General features: G+C 59.0%; 8 protein-coding genes across 8 annotated transcripts; all 8 read right to left on the bottom strand.

Moving 5' to 3' along the window:
• Positions 1–259: 259 nt before the first annotated feature.
• LBRM_30_0590 (conserved hypothetical protein) lies at positions 260–3,688 on the bottom strand (the record flags this gene model as incomplete). Its single annotated transcript, XM_001566642.2, has 1 exon — positions 260–3,688. The coding sequence occupies one exon, from the start codon at positions 3,686–3,688 to the stop codon at positions 260–262; it is 3,429 nt and encodes a 1,142-aa protein (XP_001566692.2).
• An 878-nt stretch (positions 3,689–4,566) lies between these two features.
• Positions 4,567–7,266, bottom strand: LBRM_30_0600 (conserved hypothetical protein; the record flags this gene model as incomplete). Its single annotated transcript, XM_001566643.2, has 1 exon — positions 4,567–7,266. One exon carries the CDS (start codon positions 7,264–7,266, stop codon positions 4,567–4,569), a length of 2,700 nt encoding a protein of 899 aa, XP_001566693.2.
• Positions 7,267–8,114: 848 nt separating this feature from the next.
• Positions 8,115–9,425, bottom strand: LBRM_30_0610 (putative glycosyltransferase family 28 protein; the record flags this gene model as incomplete). Its single annotated transcript, XM_001566644.2, has 1 exon — positions 8,115–9,425. One exon carries the CDS (start codon positions 9,423–9,425, stop codon positions 8,115–8,117), a length of 1,311 nt encoding a protein of 436 aa, XP_001566694.1.
• Positions 9,426–10,135: 710 nt separating this feature from the next.
• Positions 10,136–10,702, bottom strand: LBRM_30_0620 (putative nuclear cap binding protein; the record flags this gene model as incomplete). Its single annotated transcript, XM_001566645.1, has 1 exon — positions 10,136–10,702. One exon carries the CDS (start codon positions 10,700–10,702, stop codon positions 10,136–10,138), a length of 567 nt encoding a protein of 188 aa, XP_001566695.1.
• Positions 10,703–11,980: 1,278 nt separating this feature from the next.
• On the bottom strand, positions 11,981–13,810 carry LBRM_30_0630 (conserved hypothetical protein; the record flags this gene model as incomplete). The annotated part of the gene is made up of 1 exon (XM_001566646.1): positions 11,981–13,810. One exon carries the CDS (start codon positions 13,808–13,810, stop codon positions 11,981–11,983), a length of 1,830 nt encoding a protein of 609 aa, XP_001566696.1.
• Positions 13,811–16,341: 2,531 nt separating this feature from the next.
• LBRM_30_0640 (conserved hypothetical protein) lies at positions 16,342–17,322 on the bottom strand (the record flags this gene model as incomplete). The annotated part of the gene is made up of 1 exon (XM_001566647.1): positions 16,342–17,322. One exon carries the CDS (start codon positions 17,320–17,322, stop codon positions 16,342–16,344), a length of 981 nt encoding a protein of 326 aa, XP_001566697.1.
• A 563-nt stretch (positions 17,323–17,885) lies between these two features.
• On the bottom strand, positions 17,886–19,322 carry LBRM_30_0650 (putative spliceosome-associated protein; the record flags this gene model as incomplete). Its single annotated transcript, XM_001566648.1, has 1 exon — positions 17,886–19,322. The coding sequence occupies one exon, from the start codon at positions 19,320–19,322 to the stop codon at positions 17,886–17,888; it is 1,437 nt and encodes a 478-aa protein (XP_001566698.1).
• Positions 19,323–20,625: 1,303 nt separating this feature from the next.
• Positions 20,626–22,065, bottom strand: LBRM_30_0660 (conserved hypothetical protein; the record flags this gene model as incomplete). The annotated part of the gene is made up of 1 exon (XM_001566649.2): positions 20,626–22,065. One exon carries the CDS (start codon positions 22,063–22,065, stop codon positions 20,626–20,628), a length of 1,440 nt encoding a protein of 479 aa, XP_001566699.1.
• Positions 22,066–22,584: the final 519 nt, after the last annotated feature.

Here is a 22,584-nt window from a genome sequence, read left to right on the forward strand (position 1 = left end):
CACAGGAGTCGCCAGACTCGGAGGAAGGAAAAGGGAGGTGGGAGGGGGTGGTGGCGGTGGCCCTAAATGGGCGAGTGAGCGTATAAACTGGGATAGAAGGAAAAAAAAAGAAGCAAAGAAATACGTGTTGGGTGCGACCACCGTGACACAACCCGCGTACAGCTGTACATCGAGAAGAAAAGAGGGGGGAGCAACGGCGCGACCACACACCAAAGAACTCGTGCCGATGCCACCGCTAGTGGGACTGTCATTCCACTGCCTAGCGGCGACTTCCTTTGGTGCCCTGCTGACGCGATTTGCGGACCGCGGGTGTCTCTTGGCAGTGGCGCAACGCGTCTAACTCGGCATCGGCGACGGTCGACGGCGGCGGCGTCGCGCCACGTCCGACGCAAAACCGAGCGCTGACAGAGAGAGACGCGCCGTGGAGCTCGGCCAGCCGTGTCCGCAGCGCCAGCACACGTACAGCTCGCTGGGCCACGAGTAACTGCTGAGCCTTGAGGCCTGCATAGAGGCCCTGCAACTGTGATGCGCTGGCAGGTGGGGCCGCCGAACTGGTGCGGCGAGAACGGGCTAGACTCTTGGTCGACGGCGTGGATAAGATCGACACCGACGAAGGAGGGGCGGTCGCCGCCACAGAGACGCGCCGCTTGTTGGACTGCGGTAACGCCATGCCGGTGGCGGCACTGTCCTTACCGACTCCTGCTAACAGGGCCGAAGAGAGCCCCTCAGGACTTTCCAGGCCTTTACGGCTTGCTTCTCTGTACTGGCGGTGCATGTGCGAGTAGCTCGCAAGAGCCTCACGGAGACGACACTGCCGCTGCTGCACCTCACGCTCTACGCTCTTCAGCGCGTGTGCATCTTTTTCGAGCGCAGCATCGTGCACATACAGCACGCGGCAGCTGGGAAGCGGTGTGGGACAGCAAGGCGCCACCGTGGACGTTGCCGAATCGCCGCCGACCGCCGTCGAAAAGAGGCCTCGAGGGTCCAGCGTTATCACCCCGAGCTCGCAGCGCAGGTGCATCACTGACTCCTCCTCGGCATCTTCGCTATTGCGGTGGCTTGGCGTTCCCGACGGTGGTGCTTCCTGCGGCGAGGAGAGAGAGGAGAGGGCTGCGTGCGATGGAAGCTCTCCAGGTGCAGGCCGCATAGTAGCACTGTTTCGACTTGCCGGCCCGCCGCGAGCCGCGTTCGACGCAGCCGCGTCCAGTTGTGCACACAGGGCAACCTCAGCCTCTGAGTACCGGAATGTGTCCTCCACGATGACGCGCAGCACTACCGGCTGCTGCAGAGCGCAGACGAGGACCTCCGTGAGGGGGAAGCTCACCAAGCATGTAGCTCCGCCGCCGCCTCCGGCCCCCGCCGCGACACGGGCCGGAATGTAAGGGTCGAGTATGGGTGGTGGCGAAGTTGCTCCGTTGGCGGCAGCCGCGACTCCACCAGTCCTGCGCTGCTTACCCAATGCGGCAGAGGACACACGCAGTGGTGGTGCGCCAGGTGCCCCGGTATGCCGACCCGTGTGATGCGTGGATAAGGGTACAGGTGACTCGAGACATACCTCCACAGCAACACGCACACAATCTGTGTAGCCGTGAGGCGCACCGCTGCGGGAGACACTGGAATCACCCCAGCAGCCTTCTACTGTCACTCGTGACGAGACCTCATACAGCGGCGTTAAGGCTCGCTTTCCACCTGCAGAGTTGCTGTTGGTAGAGGCGGATCTGCCGCCGCTATCCCCGGCGGTCCCACTGTGGTGGCGGCCCTTGCGGCTGCCGCTCGCCTGCAGAGAGAAAATGGAGGAACTCAGCGGTGACGTGAGGAGGGAGCCCACCTGTGTAGGCGTGGCGCGACCGTCACTGGACTCTAATGCCTGCACCGATTTGTCTACACCTGCTAGCTCAAGTAAGAAGTCGGAGGAGGGCAGCAAACTATCAGCCGCGCACGACTGTGGGACGGGCTGGAGACTGCTCAGACCTTTCACCGTGACCAGACCCAGCTCCGCCGCCACGGTTGTTCGCAGTACCTCATCTGACACAGGTTGCCGCGAGGCCTCCGTGGTCACTACCGAATACAATGTGGAGAGCTGAGGGACTCCGAGGGTCGAGCAGCCTCGTCTCAACGAGTTGTGCAGCTGCGAAGACTGGGCCGGCGAGGTGCTCACACTCAATCGATGCCGCCCCCGAATGCTAGGCAGCGTCGCAGCACTGGCAGGAAAACTGTCGAGCACAGGCCTCCCCGGCGAGTGCTCCGCAGCGGCGTCCCCATCATCGAGGGTCGGGCGGCCCAAGGCTCTCTCCTCCCCTGTGACGGCGACGCCGTCGAGGCTGTCGAGGTGCACGCAGCTACGCACCACAAGAGTGCGGTAAACGTCCAGAAGCGAGATAGGGTTGCCCTGCAGCGTCACTTCCGTCAGTGACCCCTGCGCGGCGACATCCTGCACTGCAGCCTCCAAATCACTCACGTAGTTGAAGGACATGTTCAAAACACGCAACGAGGGAAGCTGCTGTACAAAGTGCAGGTGCCGCAGGCGGTTATAGGCGAGCCCCAGTGTCGTCAACGACGCGTATACGGCAGGCGGCGTAGCTGAGGGCGGCAAAGGCGGTGACGGACGCGTCGCCTCGAGAAAGCAATCAAGGCTGCAGCCGCACACGATTACGACGCGGCAGTGAGGCGGCAGTACGTTCAGCTCCGTCAGTCCTGCGTTACTGTTGAGCCTAACCACCTCCAGCCGCGTGCACTTGCAGAGATCCGCAACAGCGTTGCTCAGACGCCCCTCTGACGCGTTTAGCTCCGTGAAAATGGAGAAAAGAAAGTCAGCCGGTACGTGCGCGGCCTTTTCGGAGGTCATGGCACGGTGCAGTTTCTTCCGCTCCTTGGGCGAGAGAAGCCCCCAGTGATCTGCCAGCGACTCTGCAATGTCAACGAGGCGCAGTAACACAAGGAAGTAGGCGCCGACAGCTGTCCGCAAGCACTGCAGCGCAAGCGGGTCACAGCGCTGCGTCGGATTCAAGTCCGTCCACAGAGGTAACACGCCGTCTTCCTCAGCTGTGAGACGCGCACATGCGTTCGCCACCACTAACTCCCGCTCCATCAGCGAGGAGGAGCTATTGAGGTCATCGGGGGCGCTGGCGGTCAGAAAAGAGTCGTGCTTCGCTGCGTTGCGATTCAGCATGGTAGTAACAGCAGCGGTAGCATCCGAGGCACTCAACTGAGATTTGAAGGGCGGCTTACCTGTCGCCGTCCCTCCGCGCGGAGCGGCAGCCCTCGCGACTATGGTAGTGTGCGGAGAGTCGTCGGCGCCAATGGCACGTACACGCGCAGCCTGCTGGGCGCGAAGTGTCTCGGCCCACTGCTTCAGAACGGGCGATAGAACCGGGTGCACAGCTTCGTGCGCAAAGGTGGCACCGTCGCCAAGCTGGCGCCGCAGCGCTGCCCCCTCCTGCTGGATGTGCAGAAAGGCTGACCACGACCGCACTCCGGTGTAGGAGAACAAGATGTCGTTGAGGAAGTCGGCGAGACTGCGCGTGGCGGAGGAAGGCGTTGTGGCATGGCCCAGCGCTGACATGTACGCTGAGTAATTGTAGACATCCTCCAGCTCCGTAGAGGCGAACGTTCCGATGCTGCGAGGCTGCTCACGCATCAAGTCGCACACGGTGGGCACATGTACCGACGCTGAGGTGTTGGCGCACATGTCTCTGCGCTTTGTCTGTGGGTGGGCACGGGTGTACATCTGTGAGTCAGCGATCCAGCGCGTGAGCGAGGTAGGTGCTTGCGTCTCTCAATGTGCGCCGGAACTGCGCCGCTCAGACAACTGCGTCTTGTGTGTTCCACTGAAGAGCAAAATGTGGTGGACAAGTAGGCGCGTGCACGGAGCGGATGCGAGGGAAGAAGAGAAAGAGAGGAGGTTATATAGAAAAGAGTCACAGCACAGTCACAGAGAGAGCAATGCGGCTTGCACGCCTGCACTTAGCCAACACTACGCTGATCGTGTCAACACTGCACCTGCCTGTGGGCGAGGGTGTGCGTGAGCCACTCTGCCCACTGCGGCTCTGTACCGGATACACCTCTGGTTGCATGTGTGGGGTGGGGGTGGCGCGATGCCCCCCCCCCTGTGTATCGGCACCATCGTGCTTACGCATGCGTCGTTGCCAGTGTGTCAATGCGCTTTATTTGTGTCGGTGTGGGTGTGTGGCTGGATATGGGAGGTCGGTGGAGGGGGAGGGGAAGCTGATTGGTCATGTATGCGTCCTGCCTCCCTCCTCCCTTGGCGCCCTCTTCACCCGCCCGCCCACCCACCCACACGCTCCGTCGATTCACCGTTAGCCTCAGATTATCCTGCACGAATAAACAATGCACTTTGCCATCGCACAAAGACAGCCGCTGCCCACACAGAAAAGGGGCGTAAGAGAGGACAACAACAGGCGCTGGCACTAGAACGAGAGGAAGAGGAAAGAGCGAGTGCAAGCTAGCAGAGCTGAAAAGAGCGAAGGGGGGACAGTCTCCCTGTCACCGCTCACAACAGTCGCCCTCCTCCCTGGATTTCATCACCAGTCACCGTCCCTCCCTCTCTCAACGCACATATGCACCTATGTCTGCCCTGAGACTGGACACATACCCAACGATGCGGTGCACTTTTTCCGCCTCCAGCTTCGCTGTGAAGCTGTCTGGCGCCAGGGTGATGTTCCTCACCACGTCCGCCGAAGGCGCAGGCGTCTGCCCCACTGTGGTGGCGAGTGTGGACCACAAGCGCGACTCGTACCGGTGCTGCGCCTCCTCCAGTATCTCCCGCACATCGGCGGCCCACTGCTTTACCGGCAGCTTTGCAGCAGGCGCCATCCTCAACAGGGCTGATAAGATGCACGCCTGTGGGTAGAGGAACGCTTCGAAGATACCGGCACTGTACTCTGAGTCGGCGACCAGAGACTTGAGGTAAGTGCGCAGCTCCGCAGATGCGTTCGCGGTCTCAGGTGCTGCTTCGCCGAGGGAGTCCACGTAAGCGCGCAGCACACTGGCCAGCGGCTGCACCGCAGGCAAGTACTCGACCGAGACAGACGAGGTGACTAGGCGAGGGCTGTACAAGACTGGGGTGTCTGCCGTCGAAGCCGCACCGCTGCCTGCGTGCGAGTTCTTTCCTTTGCGCGACCTGCTCGCCTGGCCTGCGGCGTGGCGATGGGCGCTGACAGCTGCCATGTCGTGCAGAAGGAAAATGGAGGCGAGTAGCTGACGGCTACGGCGCACTTGCCACATCCGCGACGGCACGGAAACGAGAGACTCGGTGAGCTGCTGGACAGTGGTAGAGTGGATGTTGCCCAGCACCATCGACTTGGCGACAACCCAATCCGTGTTGTCAATAAGTGTGTCGGCTGCTCCAGTGGCGCTCAGGCGCTCCCACGCTGCCCACAGCGCCTCGGCATGCGTCTTTAAAGTCTCGTTCACGTCCTTCTGAGTCTGGCACCCACACAGCGCAGAAGTGAACGCGTTGGCCGGGCACTGCCAGCGATAGAGCGAGTTGGCCTGTGCCGCTTCGAAGCGATGTACATCCTGCATGGCTGGCCAAGACGTGTAGTTGAACACCTTGGCACGCAGCAGGCTGCAGTCTCTCTCCTGCAGGCTGTAGTAGTCCTCTGCCCAGCCGTCCCAGTTCGTAACATCCTCCAGTGCAAGCCCAGTCAGCAGCGGCCAGTACCCCAAATGCGCCATCGTGTCACGCTGGACGTTCTTGAAAGCGAGCTGATGCAGCGCCGCACACTCAGTGAGGCCGAGCAGGTTCGCAAAGCACACCGCGTAGATGAGCCACGTTGGGTTGTTCATGCGGCGGTCCACGATGCTCATCAAGTCGAGGCCCTCGACGAGGTATGAGTAGTCTGGAGAATCCTTGCCAGCGACGTGACAGCGCAGGGCAATGTTCAAGGCGACGGTGATGTACCCGTCACACAATCCCTCCTCACTCCACGCAAGGCTCTCGGAGAGGTGTCTGCTGCTTTGGTAGGCCTCCACGCATTCATGGAACAGCGCGCGAGCCTCGCCTGCGGCTGGGGTCGTCTCCCACGATCCCACAAGGCACCGCAGGCCGAGAATACGACGCGTGTGCTTGTCTACCTCATCTCTCGGTGACGCGGAACCAGAAGAGCGTGACCACTCGTACACGCCCGCCGCGATCGCCGGTGTAAGGAAGGTGGAGATGTCAAGGTAGCAGCTGGGCTTGGAGTAGAAGCGCTCCACATACGCCATCACGCGTGCCTGCATGTACGTTGACTGAAGCGAGTGCAGCAGGTCCAGTTCCGCAAGGTAGGGGCCACGCCGATGCTTATTCGGATGCTTTGACACCTCCAGCTCTTGCAACTGGCGTGCGAGCTGCACTGCCTCTTCCAGTGAGTGATGTGCCATGGTGCAGTCGATCGTGGTGCGCATCTCTGGTACAGGACCGAGCACCTCCAACACAGAAGTCGCACTCCCCCCTTGGTCGGCGCCAACGCCAGCGCCAGGCACCAGTGTGTCCTTGTAGATGGTGAAGGAAGTCCAGTTATCGCTCTCCTGACTCCAGAGATGTCGCGCCACCGCATTCGCCGCCGAGACCTGCCCCGCTTTCTGAAGCATCCGTGCCAGCGTCTCCAGCCGCGTCGCGAGAAGGCCAATCTTTGCCGCGCGCTCACTTAGCAGAAAGCCAACGGCAGTGGCGTACTGGCCCTGTTGCGCGAGGACGTCGACGTAGGTCTGCACTGTCGACGGCACAACATGCCCTTTCTCTGTCAGCACGGCCGCGTCCAGTAGCTTTGTTGAGAGCTTCAGTAGCATGTGGTCGGAGCTGCCGGCCGGCACCTGCGCCAGCATCGCCTGCACCATCCACACTTGGTACTTGGGGTCGCTGTACTGCCGATACAGCTGCATGGCTATTTGCTGAACCTTCGCATACGCACCCATGCGGGTGTACGTCTGCACTAGGTTTTCAGAGATTTGTCGCTCATTCTGCAGCGCTCTCAAGCGCTCGTACGTGGATGCAAGTGCGTCCCAGCAGCAGCAATTTTGCAGGACATGCACAAGCGCGTTCACGGCCTTCGGCTTCGTGATGTTCCTCCTGCTCAAGGCAATTGCCTTGGTTTTTGCGAGGTGGTAGTTGCCGCTGCGCATCACGACGAGCGCCTCAGCCGCGAGGAGGGTGTCGTCATCAGGGAACTTCTGCAGCGCCGTCTCCAGCGCCCCCTCCGCCTGACTGATCTGGCGTGCATCGATCAGGTCGAAGATGCGCACCGCAGTGCGCTCGGCATCCATTACAGCCCGTGATGCGCCTGCCTGTGCGTATGCGTCTGTAGCGGCTGGGAAAGCGCAGACGGCGCGGCGCGGTGTATCGCGATGTATCGCGATGGGCTTTTCACTCTCGTGCGTAGTCTCGCGCTGTGTGTGTGTGTGTCACCCTTCGTTCAGCTAGGTAGTAGGTTGATCTACGCACTTGCTTTGGTTGTCTTTCACGTAGCGCAACCAGTGCCCGTGAGAAGAAGTGCACCGCAGCAGAGGGAAGTATCCCTTCTCAGCACGCACAGCAGAGAGGGAGACGAACATAATGAAAAATCACGTGCGCACCAACATAAGGCCATTTTTTGGCAAAGCAGGAAGGAGGCAGAAAGACGGCAACGACAGGGACAGCAATCAGAGAGAGAGAGAGTCAAGACATCGCAGTGCGAAGGTCGCGCTGCGGTGCACCGAGAACCGCTCGAGTAACCCATACAGGTACACCTATGTCTGTGTATATGTGTGCCTAAGACGAGCTAGAGTACGTGTTGATAACGGCGCGCACCACCGCTCCTCGCTGCTGCGCTTACAGCGCGCCACGCCCACCCACAGCAAGTAATGGGTAAGTGCGAGACGTGATCCTCTCGTGCCAGACAGTACGGTGGCGCAGTTTGCGTCTTTTGGTTTTCGTCCCCTCTCACAGATAAACACTGGGAGCTTGGAAACAAAGGGAGTCAGACATGCCTGCCGAGAACGGGAGAATGAGAGCAGCGCGAAGGGTGGCGGGGATCAAATCGACAGCTGGGCGCGCACACACACAAACAGAATTGAAGACCAACGGGTGGCGGCAGCAGCAGCTGTGGGTGATTGCGCAGCGCACACGCGCACGTCTACTCTGACCTCGCCCTCTCCCCGCTCCCAGAATGCCCCGTCAGCACCAGTCGAAGCGCTTCCCGAAGCTGTGCGGCATCCATGCCACTGTGTGGTCGAAGCGCTGTCAGGTCAAGCAAAGGCAACCTCTCTGTCAGCTCAGCAACGTGGACGCAGAAGAGAAAGCCACCGGCGGCAAGAACCTCAGCGAGCTCCAGCTGGTGGTCGGACATTAGCTGACGATTCGGAACTACCACCAAGGGTCGCTGCGCCTGCAGTCCCTCCAAGATGGTGCCCGCACCAGCGTGGGTAATGACGAGGGTGGCCCCACGGATCACGGCATCCAGGTTAGGGCGGTACCGGAAGGCCTCCACGAGGAGGCCCCCACAGTCCCACCGCCTCGTTGGATGAGAAGCATCGGCACCAGCTACTGTTGGCGGTTCGGACAGGAGAGTCGCCTCTGCGGGTGCCACCGCCTCAGTGGTGCCATGCTGCACGTAGAGACGCTTGATGCCAAAGTGCTGGTGCAAGGCGGCGCAAACGCGGGGCTGCACCATTGCCTTCACCAGCGAGGGGAACTTTGTCGACCCCACCGTCACCAGCGCGTACGCCTCCTGCTCGGCAGGAAGAGACCGGAGGCGATGTCCTGCGTCGCCTGTGGCACGCACTTCCTCAGATCCAACGTACACCAGCGTTCCACGGCGGCGTCGCCGAGCCACAACTCTCTCCAGAGCACGCCAGTGTACCGTAAAGATGTCCGCCAGCCACGGCGCCAACAAGCGCCCTGTCAGGGAGGGGTGCGAGACGCAGGTGAAGGACTCCATGTAGACAATGGCAGGGCGCCCGTACCACCACGGCACACACGATGCCACGCCAACGGCCGCCGCGATCACAGGCACGCACACGCCAGGACCATTCGTGAGCAAAACGTCCGGCCTCTCAGTACAGACAAGTCGAAAACACGCAAGGGTCGCCTTGAGTGTGGTGACGACCGACGTCAGGTAGCTCTGACCCACCTCGCGTGCGCGTGGGATGGCGTGCACGATAGCGCGTCTCTCGAAGCCTTGCTGCTCCAGCTGTGAGGCCAAGCTGCGCGAATGTGGATCGGTGGTGCTCACGACGTAGAACGGACGCGTGTTTAACCAGTAAGAAGCTGGTAACTCCGCAATGGCGCGCAGCATCTCACTTGTGTGTCCACCAGAGCCCAGCACCACGCCAACCTTCATGGGGCCTCGGTGCGGCGACCGCAGTGCGAGGGGCACGTAGTGCACAACGCCGTGCCACAGAGATGCCAGGAATGCACATCCAAGAAGAACAATGAGAAGCCACATGTGTTGCGGTTGCCTTTGCATGTACACCCATGTGTGCCAGTCTGCGTAGGCGTGCACTGCAGGCAGAGCCAGGACTAGAGTCGCACGCCGCCACTGACAGAGTCGCGCATGGGTCCACCAAAGAGGAATGAAAGAGGCGGTTGGCAGCAGCGGATGTGGTGGACGTGGCAAGCCAAAGGAGAAAGGAGAAAGAGAGAACATCACGAAAGGCTACGCAGAGAAGTGAAAAAAAAAAGGGAGGGGAGGGGCAGAACGGCGCACGTCTGACCTTCGGCCTGCACTGCAGAAGGTGGAGTATTAGTGATGGGGTGAGAAGGCCCCAACACCTCCTCCACCCCTTCCTCTTTCGCTTCGCTGCGCATGCTCTCATGTCTGCTGGATTGGGGGAGAGGGGGGGTTGACGAGGAAAGGTTTGCGCATTCGCAACATTTAGAAGGAAGAGGGAAGCATCCAACGTAGAGGCACAACAATGTCATTACACCGCACAGAGGACACGCAAGGGGCACCCAAAAAAAAGACTGCAGTCCCGCTTGCACAGTCACCGTGTGCATGTGCGGGTGACTTCGTAAGTGGACGCCATAACCGACATAAATTTGCACTGGGGGTGAGGGGACCACAGTCTGCAGTTGTCAACGCAGGTTGCTTCGATGTTGGGCGCAAAGCATCGTCGCCGAGGAGCCCAACATAACGCAAACATGCATGAGCAAAGGCTACTTTGTGGTGGCTCCTCGGCGCTTCGGCGGGGCTGCCACCCACTCGTAGGAAACCAGCTCTTCCTCTGTGGTCGAGGCAGTCACGCCCAGCGCGTCGCGCCGTAGGGCGCCCAGGCCGCCACGACCCTCGTCGAGATTTTGGCGAATGCCGTCCACCACTTGGCCGCCGTGAGCGCCGCGGCCCCAGCGGCGACTCCCGTCACAGCCTACATCCCAGCTAACGGACACAACGCGGTCGTCCAGCAGCGACCCGTCGAGTCCCTGCACCGCCAGCACTGCGGCCGCCTGTGACTCGAACACAACAAAGCAGAACCCGCATGGGCACCGCGTTGCCTCGTTGAGACCCATTACGATATCGCGGATGTGTCCGCAAGGACTGAAGTGACTGTACAGCTGCTCCTCCGTCGTGTAGAAGGACAAGTTGCCCACGTACACGGTAGTGCTGTAGTTGAGCTGCTCCTGTCTCCGCTCCTGGAACTCCTCCGTCGTCAGGAGAGACCGAAGCAACTCGTGGCGATCCACATACTGCATTCGGGGGACTTTGTCCACCAAATCGCTCGACATTCGTATCAACAGGGCTCAGTCCTAATCCCCGCAATGTGCGGGAGGATAGGAGGAGAGAAGATGAGGGTGAGAGAGAGAAGGTTAAAGGGACAGTAGGCAAGCAAGAGAAGGGGGAAGTAGAGACAGACATGATAAGCGCCTCCGTGGAGAAAGAAGGGTGGTACGCACATAGAAAGAGAGACGCGCATGCACATGTAGGCGCTGGCTGACAAGAATGTGCCTGCTATCTCTCTCGGTGCAGTAGCAGCAGCACATCGTGGTAGTTACCTGACGCCTTCGAGTGCCTACTGTGATCCACTAATGCTGTTCGCCCGCTGAGCAACGGGCTTGAATGTGCCGCTGAAGTGGTGGAAAAAAAGAAGCACGTTCCCTTCCGCTCCCCCTCGACCCGGAAGCACAGCGAATACTACGTGTATGTCACCGATGTCCACATGAGAAAAATGTTGCACATGTGTGTGTGTGTGTGTTTATGTATATGTGCCTGGATGCATTGATAGGTAACTGAGTTGGTGGTTGTGTGTATGCCGGTACTTCTTTCCGCTAGCCATGGAAGGATGGTGAGAGAGAAGCCAGGCAGGCTGGCGGGGCAAGACGGGTGGGTGGCAACGAAGCGATAGGCGTTAAACTGGAAAAATTGATCATCAACTGAGCTCTCGAAGGAGTGACAAGAGAAGGGGAACAGAGAATGAGGAATCTTAAGAGAGAGAGAGCAAGGAGAGCGATATGCGTGCTTTAAACTACTGTCGGTGGTGATGCAGTACCTTGTCCCCTCGCTCTCTCTCTCTTAAAACCTCCATTCTCTGCTCGCCGCCGCTCTCCTTCCCCAATCTCTCTCTCTTCCATTACTCCAGACGTGCCTTTAAACCAAAAAGAAACACACACGGCTGGGGAAAGAAAATAAGCAGAGTGATACAGCGCCATTGCGCTGAAAGCTGCGCAACGGACGACAAGCACACGCCCTCGCACTCGAAAGATTCGGCTAGGAGGAGGAAAGCAAAGAACAACACGCGGGCAACAGACAAACCAAGAGATCATTAGGAGAGGCCAACACTCGACAGCAGCGGACACTCACAGTGTGCACAGCCTCACCCGCCCTGAAAGCATCTTCTTGCGTAGAACGTTTATGCATGTGTTTGGAAGCGAGTTCTGGTCTAGAAGGAGCACCACATCTCTCTCTCTCTACCTTAGGCAGTACTGTCCTTCAGTCAGATGAGTGGGAAGGAAAGAGCAAGAAGGCATGACGAGATACACGAGCATAAAGGTCGATGCTAACAGTGCTTAGGGCTCCTCTTCTCTAGCAGACCCGGCACTACCGAAATTCATCATCTCTGACCCACCATCAGCACCGCCGGCAGTGCCACCGCGTTTCTTCTGGAGGTATTCACGATAGCGTTGGCCACGCTTCGCATCCGACTCAGCAGCGCCGTCGCGATCCGGTCTTGCAGCCCTCGGTGGCACACTTGGTGACTTCACCTCGTCAACGCCTTCGCCTGGAAGAAATGGCGAGGTCAGCTGGTACCCAAGCTCTGCCTCAACCAGCTTCCTCCCATCGATGATGCGCTGCCGAACCGCCGGATTCTCTACGTCATTCGGGTTATGCACCTCGATCCCAACTATGGACAACATCTGCTGAGTAAGTTGGAAGAAAACGGTGGCGGCGAGGAAGGGAATCATGAGCGGCAGCAGCTTGTTCACGTAGGAGCCAAACAAGAGCCCAATGTCCATGTTGCTGCGGTAAACGTGACCGTAGGCCACGTCCACGCGCGTCTCATTCGCAGTGGACGAGAGGCCGGAGATAAGCAGAAAGTTGAAGCACAGCGGCATCAGCAGGCGCACCAGGAAGGTCTCGTTGAAGCAGAGCGATGCGTTATCAGCAATGCTGGGGTAGATCACATAGACGTCATGGACCTTAAACTGAAAGGCGGCCCAGTAGGCGCAGTAGGCCATGTAGAAGAGCAGAACGACAGAGCCGATGAAGTGAATGGAGCTCTTCATAATGAGCTCAATCACACCAAGCGGCTTGCCGGCCCAGTCCCGCAGCGGCATCGTCAGTTCGCTCCACAGGATGAAAATTGTCAGCACCGAGCAGACAAAACAGCAGGTGTAGTAGACGTACTGCCGAATTGGGAACCACATCCTCTTCAGGGGGTTGTTGGTGCCTTTGACTCCACGCACAATCTGATCCAGCGAGCCGCACTTGCGCACTGTCGAGTTCCAGCGGTAGTTGGCACGGTTCACAATCTTTATCGCCTTCTTGAGCCGTTGATTCAGTGTCTCGAGGTGAAGGAGCGAGACATCGTTGCGGTCCGCTGACGGCACTGCCTTGACGCGCAGGGCAGCCATGTGGTACATGGGAATCTCCCGGTCGGCGGCAGAGATGAGCTCCAACATAAAGGCGAGGTGAGGGCGGTCCTCCTCCGAGACTTGGGGGTCAATGCTGATGAGTTCTGCCTTTATGGCTGCCAAGTCCATCGCAGCAAAGTCGAGGTTCTCCTGAATGTCGGTGGCCTCGTACAGCTGGCTGCGCAGCAGCCGCTTCGCGTCGGCGTAGCGCCACAGCATACGCGGCACCCCGACCAGGCCAGCCGGCATGAACAGCGTCAAGATCAGCAGGCCCCACGCGTTGGCGAGCGAGATGACGACCTTCATGACATTCGAGACGGATCTGTAGGAGTCCGTTATGATAACAAAGTAGCACAGCGCCACGAGTATAATGGCGATGATGACGGCGTATAGAATAAGGTTCATCTTGATGGAGTGCAGAAGCCGGCCCTTCACAGTGAACTCGCCTACCTCCGTGTACATCTGCGCCAACGGCAGAGACACCCACGCGCAGAAGTATGTCACAGCGAAGATAGTGATCCAGATGGGCCGCATCCAGTTCTGCTTCTGGCTGGGGTCGTTCTGAGCTGCCAACGAGGCATCGACATCCACAACCAGCAGGGGGAAGGGTAGCATGCACACGTACAGCGCGATCACGTGCCACACAGCGCAGGCAATTGGCATCCGCTTAATGGACTCCTTTGTGTAGTAACGGTAGACGAGCAGGCAAACCCCGAAGGCCAGCACGAAGAAGATGACCGTCACAGCAACGTACCCGCTCGACATGATGATGAAGTGGTGCAACTCTTTCGCTTACTAAAATAAGCTCCGCAAGGAAGAGATCTGCGAAAGAGGTTGGCTAGAGATGTGCGATACGGCACACGCACGAGCACAGAACTGTACGCCTACTTACTCCCTTTTCTTTTATGCGTTTGCTTGCTTACTTGCTCCCCGTTCCCTACGCACGAGAGCAGCCACACAAGTGATAATAGACCCTCTGGTGTTGCAGAGGTTGTTGCCGCAGTCGCAGGCGGCGTCTGCTGATGGGTGAGGTGTGGGCGGCGAAAGTTCCAGAGGTCAAGCGATAACGACGAGGGTACGCACAGTCCCCCACCAATAAAACTGCAAAAAAAAAACACACGCACACGCAGTGTGTAGAAACGCAAATAAGGGGGGAGAAGTTACAAAGACGTCAATAACAGAGAGGCGCAACCCCCCCCCCAAAGAGTACACGGGGGTGGAGGGGTGAAGCTGAACAATGTACCAGAGAGGCACGCGGCTGTTGTTTCCCCCCGCTTCTTGTATCGAAGACTCTCTTTCCTTTCACGTACTACCCGCTCACCGTCAACGGTCGAGTCTGGTCGGAGACGATCCGCACACGAGAATAAGAAAAAAACAGAAGCTCGCCGCCACCGCAGCGCAGGCCTCAGCTGATCCGATAAGGAACCGAACAAACAGAAACAAAAGAGGAAGAAGAAGAGGAGGCAGCTGAGCGCAGCGCAGCTTTCGAAATACGTGTCCGGGGTGTAGAGGTGGCCCGTGTGGCACGACAGAAAGCACAAAAGAAACAGCCGCGCCACAGCTCAGGCGCGCGAGAGAGGGGGAGTCACACACAGAGGGAATGCGAAAGACGGATATGGGGAAGGAAAAGACGCAGGCGCCCTGACCCCCTTTGCAAACGTCGCTCTGCGATTTCCCTCTCCGTCACAACGCACAAGCCAGCCTACCACAGCCAGAGACAGTCCGAGAGAGCCTCGCACGCCTGCACAGAGGGAGAGACACAAGAAAAGAGCCAGAAACGAGAACAACAGCAGAGAAGCAAACGAGGCGAGACCAGGCACACGTGCGTATAGAAAAAATCAACGCAGAAAGCAGCCTTGATTACGCCTCGAGCGCCGAGAGGCCAGCGTATGCACGCACCTACGCTGTCTTTTATCGGTTACTTGGGGTGTGGGTATGCCAATGTTTTACAAGGAGAGGGGTGCACGTACCAGATCGACAAGGGAGTTACGCAGCATGCGAGCCAAGCAAGAGGCCGGCGACTGAGTGAGTGTGTGGCTTCGTTTGTGTGTGTGTGTCTCTGCGTTTGCCCTCACTCTAGCACACGAGCAAGTCACAGGAAACACACGAAGGAGAAACTAAAAGAAAGTTGAGTTGGATGTGTCCGTGAGCTTGTTTGTGCGGAAAAATTTTGTGAAGAGGACAGGTAGAGAGAGAGAGAAGGGAAGGAGGGAGGCGGCGGAGGAACGTGATTCAAGCAGGGCCTTGTAGTCGCTTCCCATGCAACAGCGAGAAGTGTACGGGGGAGAAAAAAAAAAAACAGAGAGCGGAATGTCGAGCAGAGAAGCGGCAGAGATGACCAAACGAAAATGGTGAAATAAAGGGGCGGCAGCAAAGTGAACGGCGCATGAGACGTGCACACACACCTACATTTAAGTGAGACGGGGCACATCTGTGTCTGGTCGGGTGCGTACTTGGGAGTCTGCGCGCAGAACCTTCGCTCTGCCTTTGAGCGCGATGATTCGCAACACATTGGGGCACCTCTTCGTTCTTTTTCGAGGTGCGCCGCACCGTACCACAGCCGCCTCAGCGCACCAACAGAAGTGGATACACAGGGGGGGGGGGGGGGGCAATGGCGCACCCCTTCGCCGCTTGCCGAAGAAGTGCGCAGGTCGAAAACGACAGCACAGCAGTTTAGAAGCCTTCATTGCAGTAGACATGACGCCATTTTTTTGATTTTGGTCTGTTTTCCCTCTTCCGTGCTTGTCATTCCGCATCAAAGCAGTCCACACTCACGCGCACAGAAGTACAAAAAGGTCCGCAGTTAGGCACACGCATACGAGGGGTGTGCTTGTGGCGGGGGGGACGGGGGGGGAGGGTGCCCCTTGGCAGACAGCGTGCTACGGTTGCTTTATTAGAATAATGTTGTTACACAATGCACTGGGAAAGGCGGTGTGGGCATACGAGGCGACAGTGGAGTGGGGAGGAGGTATTGCACAGGTCGCATGCACGCGTCCGCTCGCTCTCTCTTGTCGCTGTCTTACCTACACGGACTTCTTTTCTCGACCTAAGTGGAGGCTGCCTCCTCGGTCTGGTGAGTGAGAGAGGGTATGCGCGAGGCTCCGTGGATAACGACCCCTGTATCTCCCCGCCACCCACCCCTCTTACCCACGTGCATTCATGCGTCGCCCTTGGTTTCGCTAAAGGCTCTGGCGGCGGGCGGCGCGCTGTGTGCGTGAGGGACGCGAGTCGCATCTTCCCCTCGCGCCCCTCTGCAGCCTGTGCAAACTACTTCCGGGTTGAGCACGTCCTCCTTTTCATGCGTGTTCTGCACTCTCTACCTTCACAGCGAGTACATCACGCTGCTCGAGCACCGAGACGAGCTCGTCGCGCAGTGGGTTGGGCTCCATTGCCTTGAGCTGCAGTGCCCGGCGGTTCTTGTCCATGGTCTGCTTTGTTAGTTTCTGCTGCAGCTGCGTCACCTCACCCTTGCTCATCTCCTTCGTTGGCGCTGCCGACTCACCAATCGCAGCAGCCGCCTTCTTCTGGTACTCAGCCAACGACTTCTTCGCCTCCTCGAGAGCAGCCGGCAGCTCCTCATCGCTGGTGTGCAGCACCGTATCAAGGCGTTCCTTTTCCTTCATGACCAGCACCACCTCCTCCTTCATCTTTGCTACCTCTTCGGCTGACAGCTGACCCGCCTTGGCACCGCCCTTACCAGCCCTCTTCTTTACAGGCAGGCCAGAGTCGACAAGCACGGCACCACGGCTCTTGAGCTGGCGCTCGAAGGCATCGATGTCGACCTGTCGGGCCTGAGCACGCAGGCGTTCCTCGTTATCCAGCTTCTGCTGCTGGAGCGCAGCGTAGCGCTCCTGTGCCTTGATCCACTCCTGCTCCTTGCGCTTCTCCTCCGCCTCCTGCGCCGCCTTTCGGGCTCCCAGCTCCTCCTCGGTCACCTCCTCAGGGTCACTATCGCTGTCCTCGTTGGGATCGTCCCCGGTGGGGCGCTTCTCGAAGATAAACTTCTTGCGATCCTTGTCACTCTCACGTGCCTCCTTGAGGACGGCGTTTTGCCTCGCCATCAACGCGTTCTCAAGGGCTTGTAGCATCTTGTCGTCCATCGATGGATCCTTGGAGATGTGCTCGAAGATGGAGAGGAGCAGTCTCTCGTAGTTGGGGGAGTCGTGGAAGCTGGAGTGCACGAAGTTGTCTGTCACTCTTGCCATAGCCAGCGCGTATATCTGGCCCTTCTTCAGCTCGCCATACTGAAACGTGTAGATGTCCTTGTTGCTCGGCATGACTAGTGCGTGTCTGCGCGTTTGGGGATGGAAAGTGCTGGTACAGAAATGCAGTAACAATAATGAGAGATGAGACACGTGTTAGACGTGAGTGCTGTGGCTGCTATGCTTGGTTCGGAGGGTCCCTTGGTAGAGGAGAAGAGGAGACGGCGGAGGAAAGAAGTGTAGCGTGGGTGCGCGTGCTATAAGTGCATGTATATGGCGTAGAGGGGAGTAAGGACAGTAAGGAACGGCGTGTCGGTGAGCGGATGCGTGCGTGTGTGCATCCTTTGGCGGGGGGTGGCATGTACGAGAGAGAAGTGCATCGAGAGGAATTGCACATGATTGCGGAGTGCACGCAGGCCACACGAGTATGCGCATGCAGACGTTGGCGCACTCCCTACGCAGCCTCATGATTCGAAGGAGGCGGGACCTTGCTGCTGTTGTAGCTGCCTTCATTCGCATGATCATTACAGAACCTCAACTCACAGACAGGCACGGGTCGACGGAGGACGTCCATGGAAGCCACAAGACAAAAAAAAGGGTGCACTGGCTGCGCTCCTCGACACCTCAGCAATATGCACTCAGGAACCCGGCGGGCGTGGGTACCGCGACGGTGGTGACTGCGGTGTCTGCGACTGCACCCCATTCTTTGGCATCATCACGTACCCCACAGCGACGGTGGAGTTGGTCGTGTTGTCCTGCACCTGCACGTACTCCTGCGGCGTGACGCACGCTGCGGGGATTGCTTGCTGCGGGACGTAGGCCTGTGGCTGAAAGGGCACGGGGGTGATGACAGGCCGGCCAGCAGCCGGCGCGGGGCGCAGCGAGGCCTGCTGGGCCACCGTGGCAGGAGCGGCAGATGCAGCGCTGGACGAAGATGCACCGGCAGCAGTTGACGACTCCTCGTGTGATCTGAGAAGGGGGGGAACCGTGCCCCAGCACAGATCGGCCTGGGTGGAGCCGGCGGCAGCGGCCTCGTCCATGACGCCTGGAAAGAGGAAGGAGTTGTCCTCCGCGCGCGGGGGCTCACCCCACTGGCCCTCTCCCAAGCCCCACTGCCCACCAGCAGGAATGGGGGCGTTCAGTCCAGGTATGCGCAGGTCTGGGTACGCGGGAGGAAGGCGGCGCATCGTTTGCATGCTGTACAACCACGGTGGTGGCGCTGTCGGACCGATTCCGAGTGCCTGTCGCAGTCGCTTCGACAGGACGCCCGGTGTGTGATGTGTCTTGGGCCGCCACTTACCCTCGTAGAACACATCCCCGCACCGACTCAGCTCGATGTTGTACGTCTTGCGCTGCAGAGGCGTGCCTGTCATGAAGCACGAGATGAAGGCGACCTGGTTCGGATTCGCCATCTTATCCTTTGCGGCGCGAATCCTCTCGATACCGAGGGCGGCAACCTCTGCTGGCACAATGCCTACCGCCTCTTCGCGGTCCGCCTGACGAGAGAGGAAGGTTCGCTGCAGGTGCCAGTGGCGCGGCACCGGCACCGTGTGCGGCTCCATCTTCATGCGCACAGTGAAGAGGGGGTCAGCAGCATTGCCGTCATGCTGATCGACCAGCTCCGTAGTCTCGGGGCCGTACAGCTCCGCCGCCCGCACCTTCAGCTCCTCCCACGTCATCTTGTGGTGCTTGCGACCGGCGAGGACGGAGGAGGAGTGCTGGCGACCCTTCGCGCCGCCCTCGCTCCCATCCAAAGACGGTAGCACAACTCGATCCTCTTCATCCTTCTCCGCGCGGGCAGCCGCTGCCGCCTGCGCTGCCTTCTCTGCAGCCGCTGCGGCTGCTCTCCTCTCGGCCTCCGCCACGCTCGCGGCTTGCTGGCGCTGCTGCTCTTCTTGTTCCGCTCTCAACTCCGCAGGGGTAGGGGGCAGCGTGTATGCAATCTCCTCGGTCTCACTCTCCGCGGCCGCCGCCTCAGCCAGCAGAATCCTGTCTTGTATTTTCTGACTAATTTTCTTCAGCTGCTCCTCGCGCTCACGGCGAGTCGCCTTTTTCTCCTTCTTCGACTTTGCCATGCTGATGGAGTCGAAAAGCAGCACCAGTAGTGAGAAGGGCCTGATTGCGAATACACGCGGTGCTAAGCACGCAATGAAGCCAGCCCCTGTATACAGCCGCGTCACACCAGCACCGTCGACGCGTTCCTTCGTTTTAATAGCAAGAGGGCCTGGTGTATGGGCACTGGAAGAAGAAAGGAAAGAGAGAGGGAGATGCAAGTAAGAACAAGAGAAGCTGAAAACACGTAGCGAGAGACGCAAGCAGCGCAAGGGGACATCTACAGACGTTGTCCGTAGAGGAGAGAGGGTATGCGGGCAGAGATGCGCTGTGCCTACCACTCCACACACATCTGCCCATCCTCCCTTCGAGTGGTAGGTATTGAGGGCCATAGAGCTAAACACACGCAAACAGCACCCACATCACAGTGCACGAGTATGCATGTGGGTGTGCAGCTCCGCTTCCCTGCTTTTCAGGACGAGATGCTTCAAAGACGGCAGGCACACACCACATCGCCGTCTTGTCGAGAGCGCTAGAGTGCTCACAGTCGGCCGCCACCACCACCACCACCTCCCCTAGCGTTAGCAGAGCAACTTCGCTGTTGCTCGCTTGCGAAGGGCGCCAGATACATGCCTGCTACCCCGCGGCGAGAGGTGCTCAGCAGAGCATGTCACTCAGTGATTCCCCTTTTCGGAGAGAAGGGCCATGCGTCTCCTCTCGTCTGTTTCTTTGCTACAACAGAGACACGCATGCACGGACAAAGCGCCAAAGAAAAACGACGAGTGGGCGACTCGTATCGACCCCCTCTTCTCCTCCCTCCCTCGGGGGAGAGCGAGAAGGAGTCACACGGCGAAGACACGCACAGTGCAAAGGAGCGGCACACCGGGGGCACAAGAGAGAGAGAGAGAGCGAGTGAGTGGGGAAGAGACGGGCACACACAACACGAGCGTCGTGCGCACACCATGCGTGGTGGCGCGGCGGACGGGGGACATGCGAAGAGACAAGAAAACGAAGACCAGAGAAAAGAAACAGCGCGAGATGCGGGGGGAGGGTGGCGGCCCCGCGTCCAAAAATCGAAAATCACCACCGCCGCCCCTTTCACACTACTCTCCCTTTCGCTCTTACATGGATGGCCGAGTGGGAGCGTGTTCGTGTCCCACTACTCCTCGCACACGCTCGCTCTCCTCGAGACCGTGCACTGAGTGCGAGGGCAGTGCACAGACGCAGGGAAGGGGACGATGCCGCAAAATCCCAAAGCCCTCCAGTTGGATTGCAACTCCACTCCGTCTGCATGCTGCTGTCCATGCATTGCTGCTTGTTTCGCACTTAATACGTCTGTGCAGACATAAGAGTGATGTTGCTCGTGCCGTCAATAGTGGCCTCACGACTTGTGCTAGCAAAACCCTGCTCGTCGACAAGCTCCGTCATCAACCCAGCATTGTTGTAGTAGCCCGCTGTGACGTGCGGACCCTTCAAGCGCAGGTTCCCGCGCGTGCCAGCCGCCAGCACCTTGGCGTCGCTGGTGCCACGGTCGCCGACTACCTTGGCCTCTACATGGGGGACCATGCCCTGCGAGCCCTTCTTCAGTGTGCGCCACGTCAGCATGTAGGATGCCTCGATGGGACCGCGGAACACGTACACGTCATCCAGGCTGAGGTCCTTGGCTAGCTTCTTGAGATACTCCTCCGAGACGGGGACCTCGATGCCGTCTTCGAAGATGACGACAGAGCGGAGGTGCTCAAACTGGTCTGTGTCAAAGTTGCCGGCGTGCTTCAGGATGAGGTCGAAGTCCGCCTTTCGTCCCACCAGCGTCTCCACCTCCTCCACGCAGAGCTTCTCGATGCCATTGATCGCGTGATCATCCGTGAACATGTCGGAGTGGATGTGCACGAGCACCGCGCCAGAGGTGAGGGCCGCATACGGAGCGATGATGGCGCCAATCGGGTCCGTATGGTGGTTCGGCATCACACCGAAGCGCGTCTCTGCCTTGAACTGCATGAGCTGGCTGAAGAGAAAACCGGCATTCACGCAGTTGCGGTGTGAATACGTGATGTGCAGCTTGTCCTCCATGGCCGGGTTGGGGTCCTCCAGTGCCAGCACTGGATCGTCAGGGTGCAGCAGCGCCGACAGACGGCGCAAGCGTTGCTCGTAGTACGAGAAGGGGCCCCACACCAGCATCTTCCGCATTGGTGTCACGCCTAGCAAGTTCATGTTGTGGTCCGTGATGACGATCTTCTTGAGGTAGTAAAACTCCTGCGAGTGTACCCATTGAAATTTCTGACCTGGGTAGGAGAGGCCCAGCTCCGGGATGACGTTGTAGATGGTGTCCCAGAAATGCATGTTGCGCTCCACTAGCTCTCCCTGCTTCATCTCAGGCACGTTGATCCACTCACGGGCCACGAGGTGGCGAGGCTGAAACTCGTTCAGATAGAAGCGCAGCTTGTCGGCGCTGATGGCGTTTTGTGGCACGATACAGAGTAGCGCGCCAATCTTGGCGCACGCGAGCTGCAGCACGAAGGTCTCGCAGTTGCACGGCTGGATTGCAAGCACGCGATCACCAGGCCGCACACCAGTCTGCAGCAGACCATGCGCCAGAGCCTCACTATTCTTGCGAATGTCGGCAAAGGCCCAGCGGACTGCCTGGTGCTCAATGCGGAGGAAGTCCTTGTAGTACATCTTACGAGACTGGATGTTGACGTAGTAGCCTATCAGCTGATCCAACACTGGGGTACCAGACGTACTCTTCACCTCCGAGTAGGCAGGCATGTAGGGACCTGAAGAAGCAGCGGTGGCGGCCACGGAGGCTGACTTGGGGATGGTGCCCGAGGAAGTCACACCGTGGTTGAAGCGGACGGTGGCGGCGGCACTTGCCGCTAGCGGAAGAGAAATCCGTCGGAACATGTCGGGAGTACCAGCCACCGAAGGAAGTGAGGTAAATCACCAAGAAAACGAAGACGTTAAGGGGATGCACTAGAGGGTTGCTGACACAGAGAGAGAACCCATGACTCACTCAACTGCCTGTGCGCGTCAGTGCGGATGCTGCGACTCCGAACCGCAGCCTTCGCGCTCACACAAGCACACAAACACTACAAGGCGAAGGAGAGAAACAAAGCCTGAGGTGAGAGAAAGACCAAGTTCTTACCCACAGAGCCTTTCTTCGGAGATGAGAATGCCCAATCCTGTGCCAGTTGGGAAGGAGGTGTGCTAAGCGACTAGCAAGAGACAAAAGAGATGAGACGGGTGGGAGGGAGAGAGACGTACGTGTGTGTGTGTGTGTGTGTGTGT

This window comes from Leishmania braziliensis, chromosome 30 (assembly GCF_000002845.2).
Source record: "Leishmania braziliensis MHOM/BR/75/M2904 complete genome, chromosome 30".
In the NCBI taxonomy this organism is placed as follows: domain Eukaryota; phylum Euglenozoa; class Kinetoplastea; order Trypanosomatida; family Trypanosomatidae; genus Leishmania; species Leishmania braziliensis.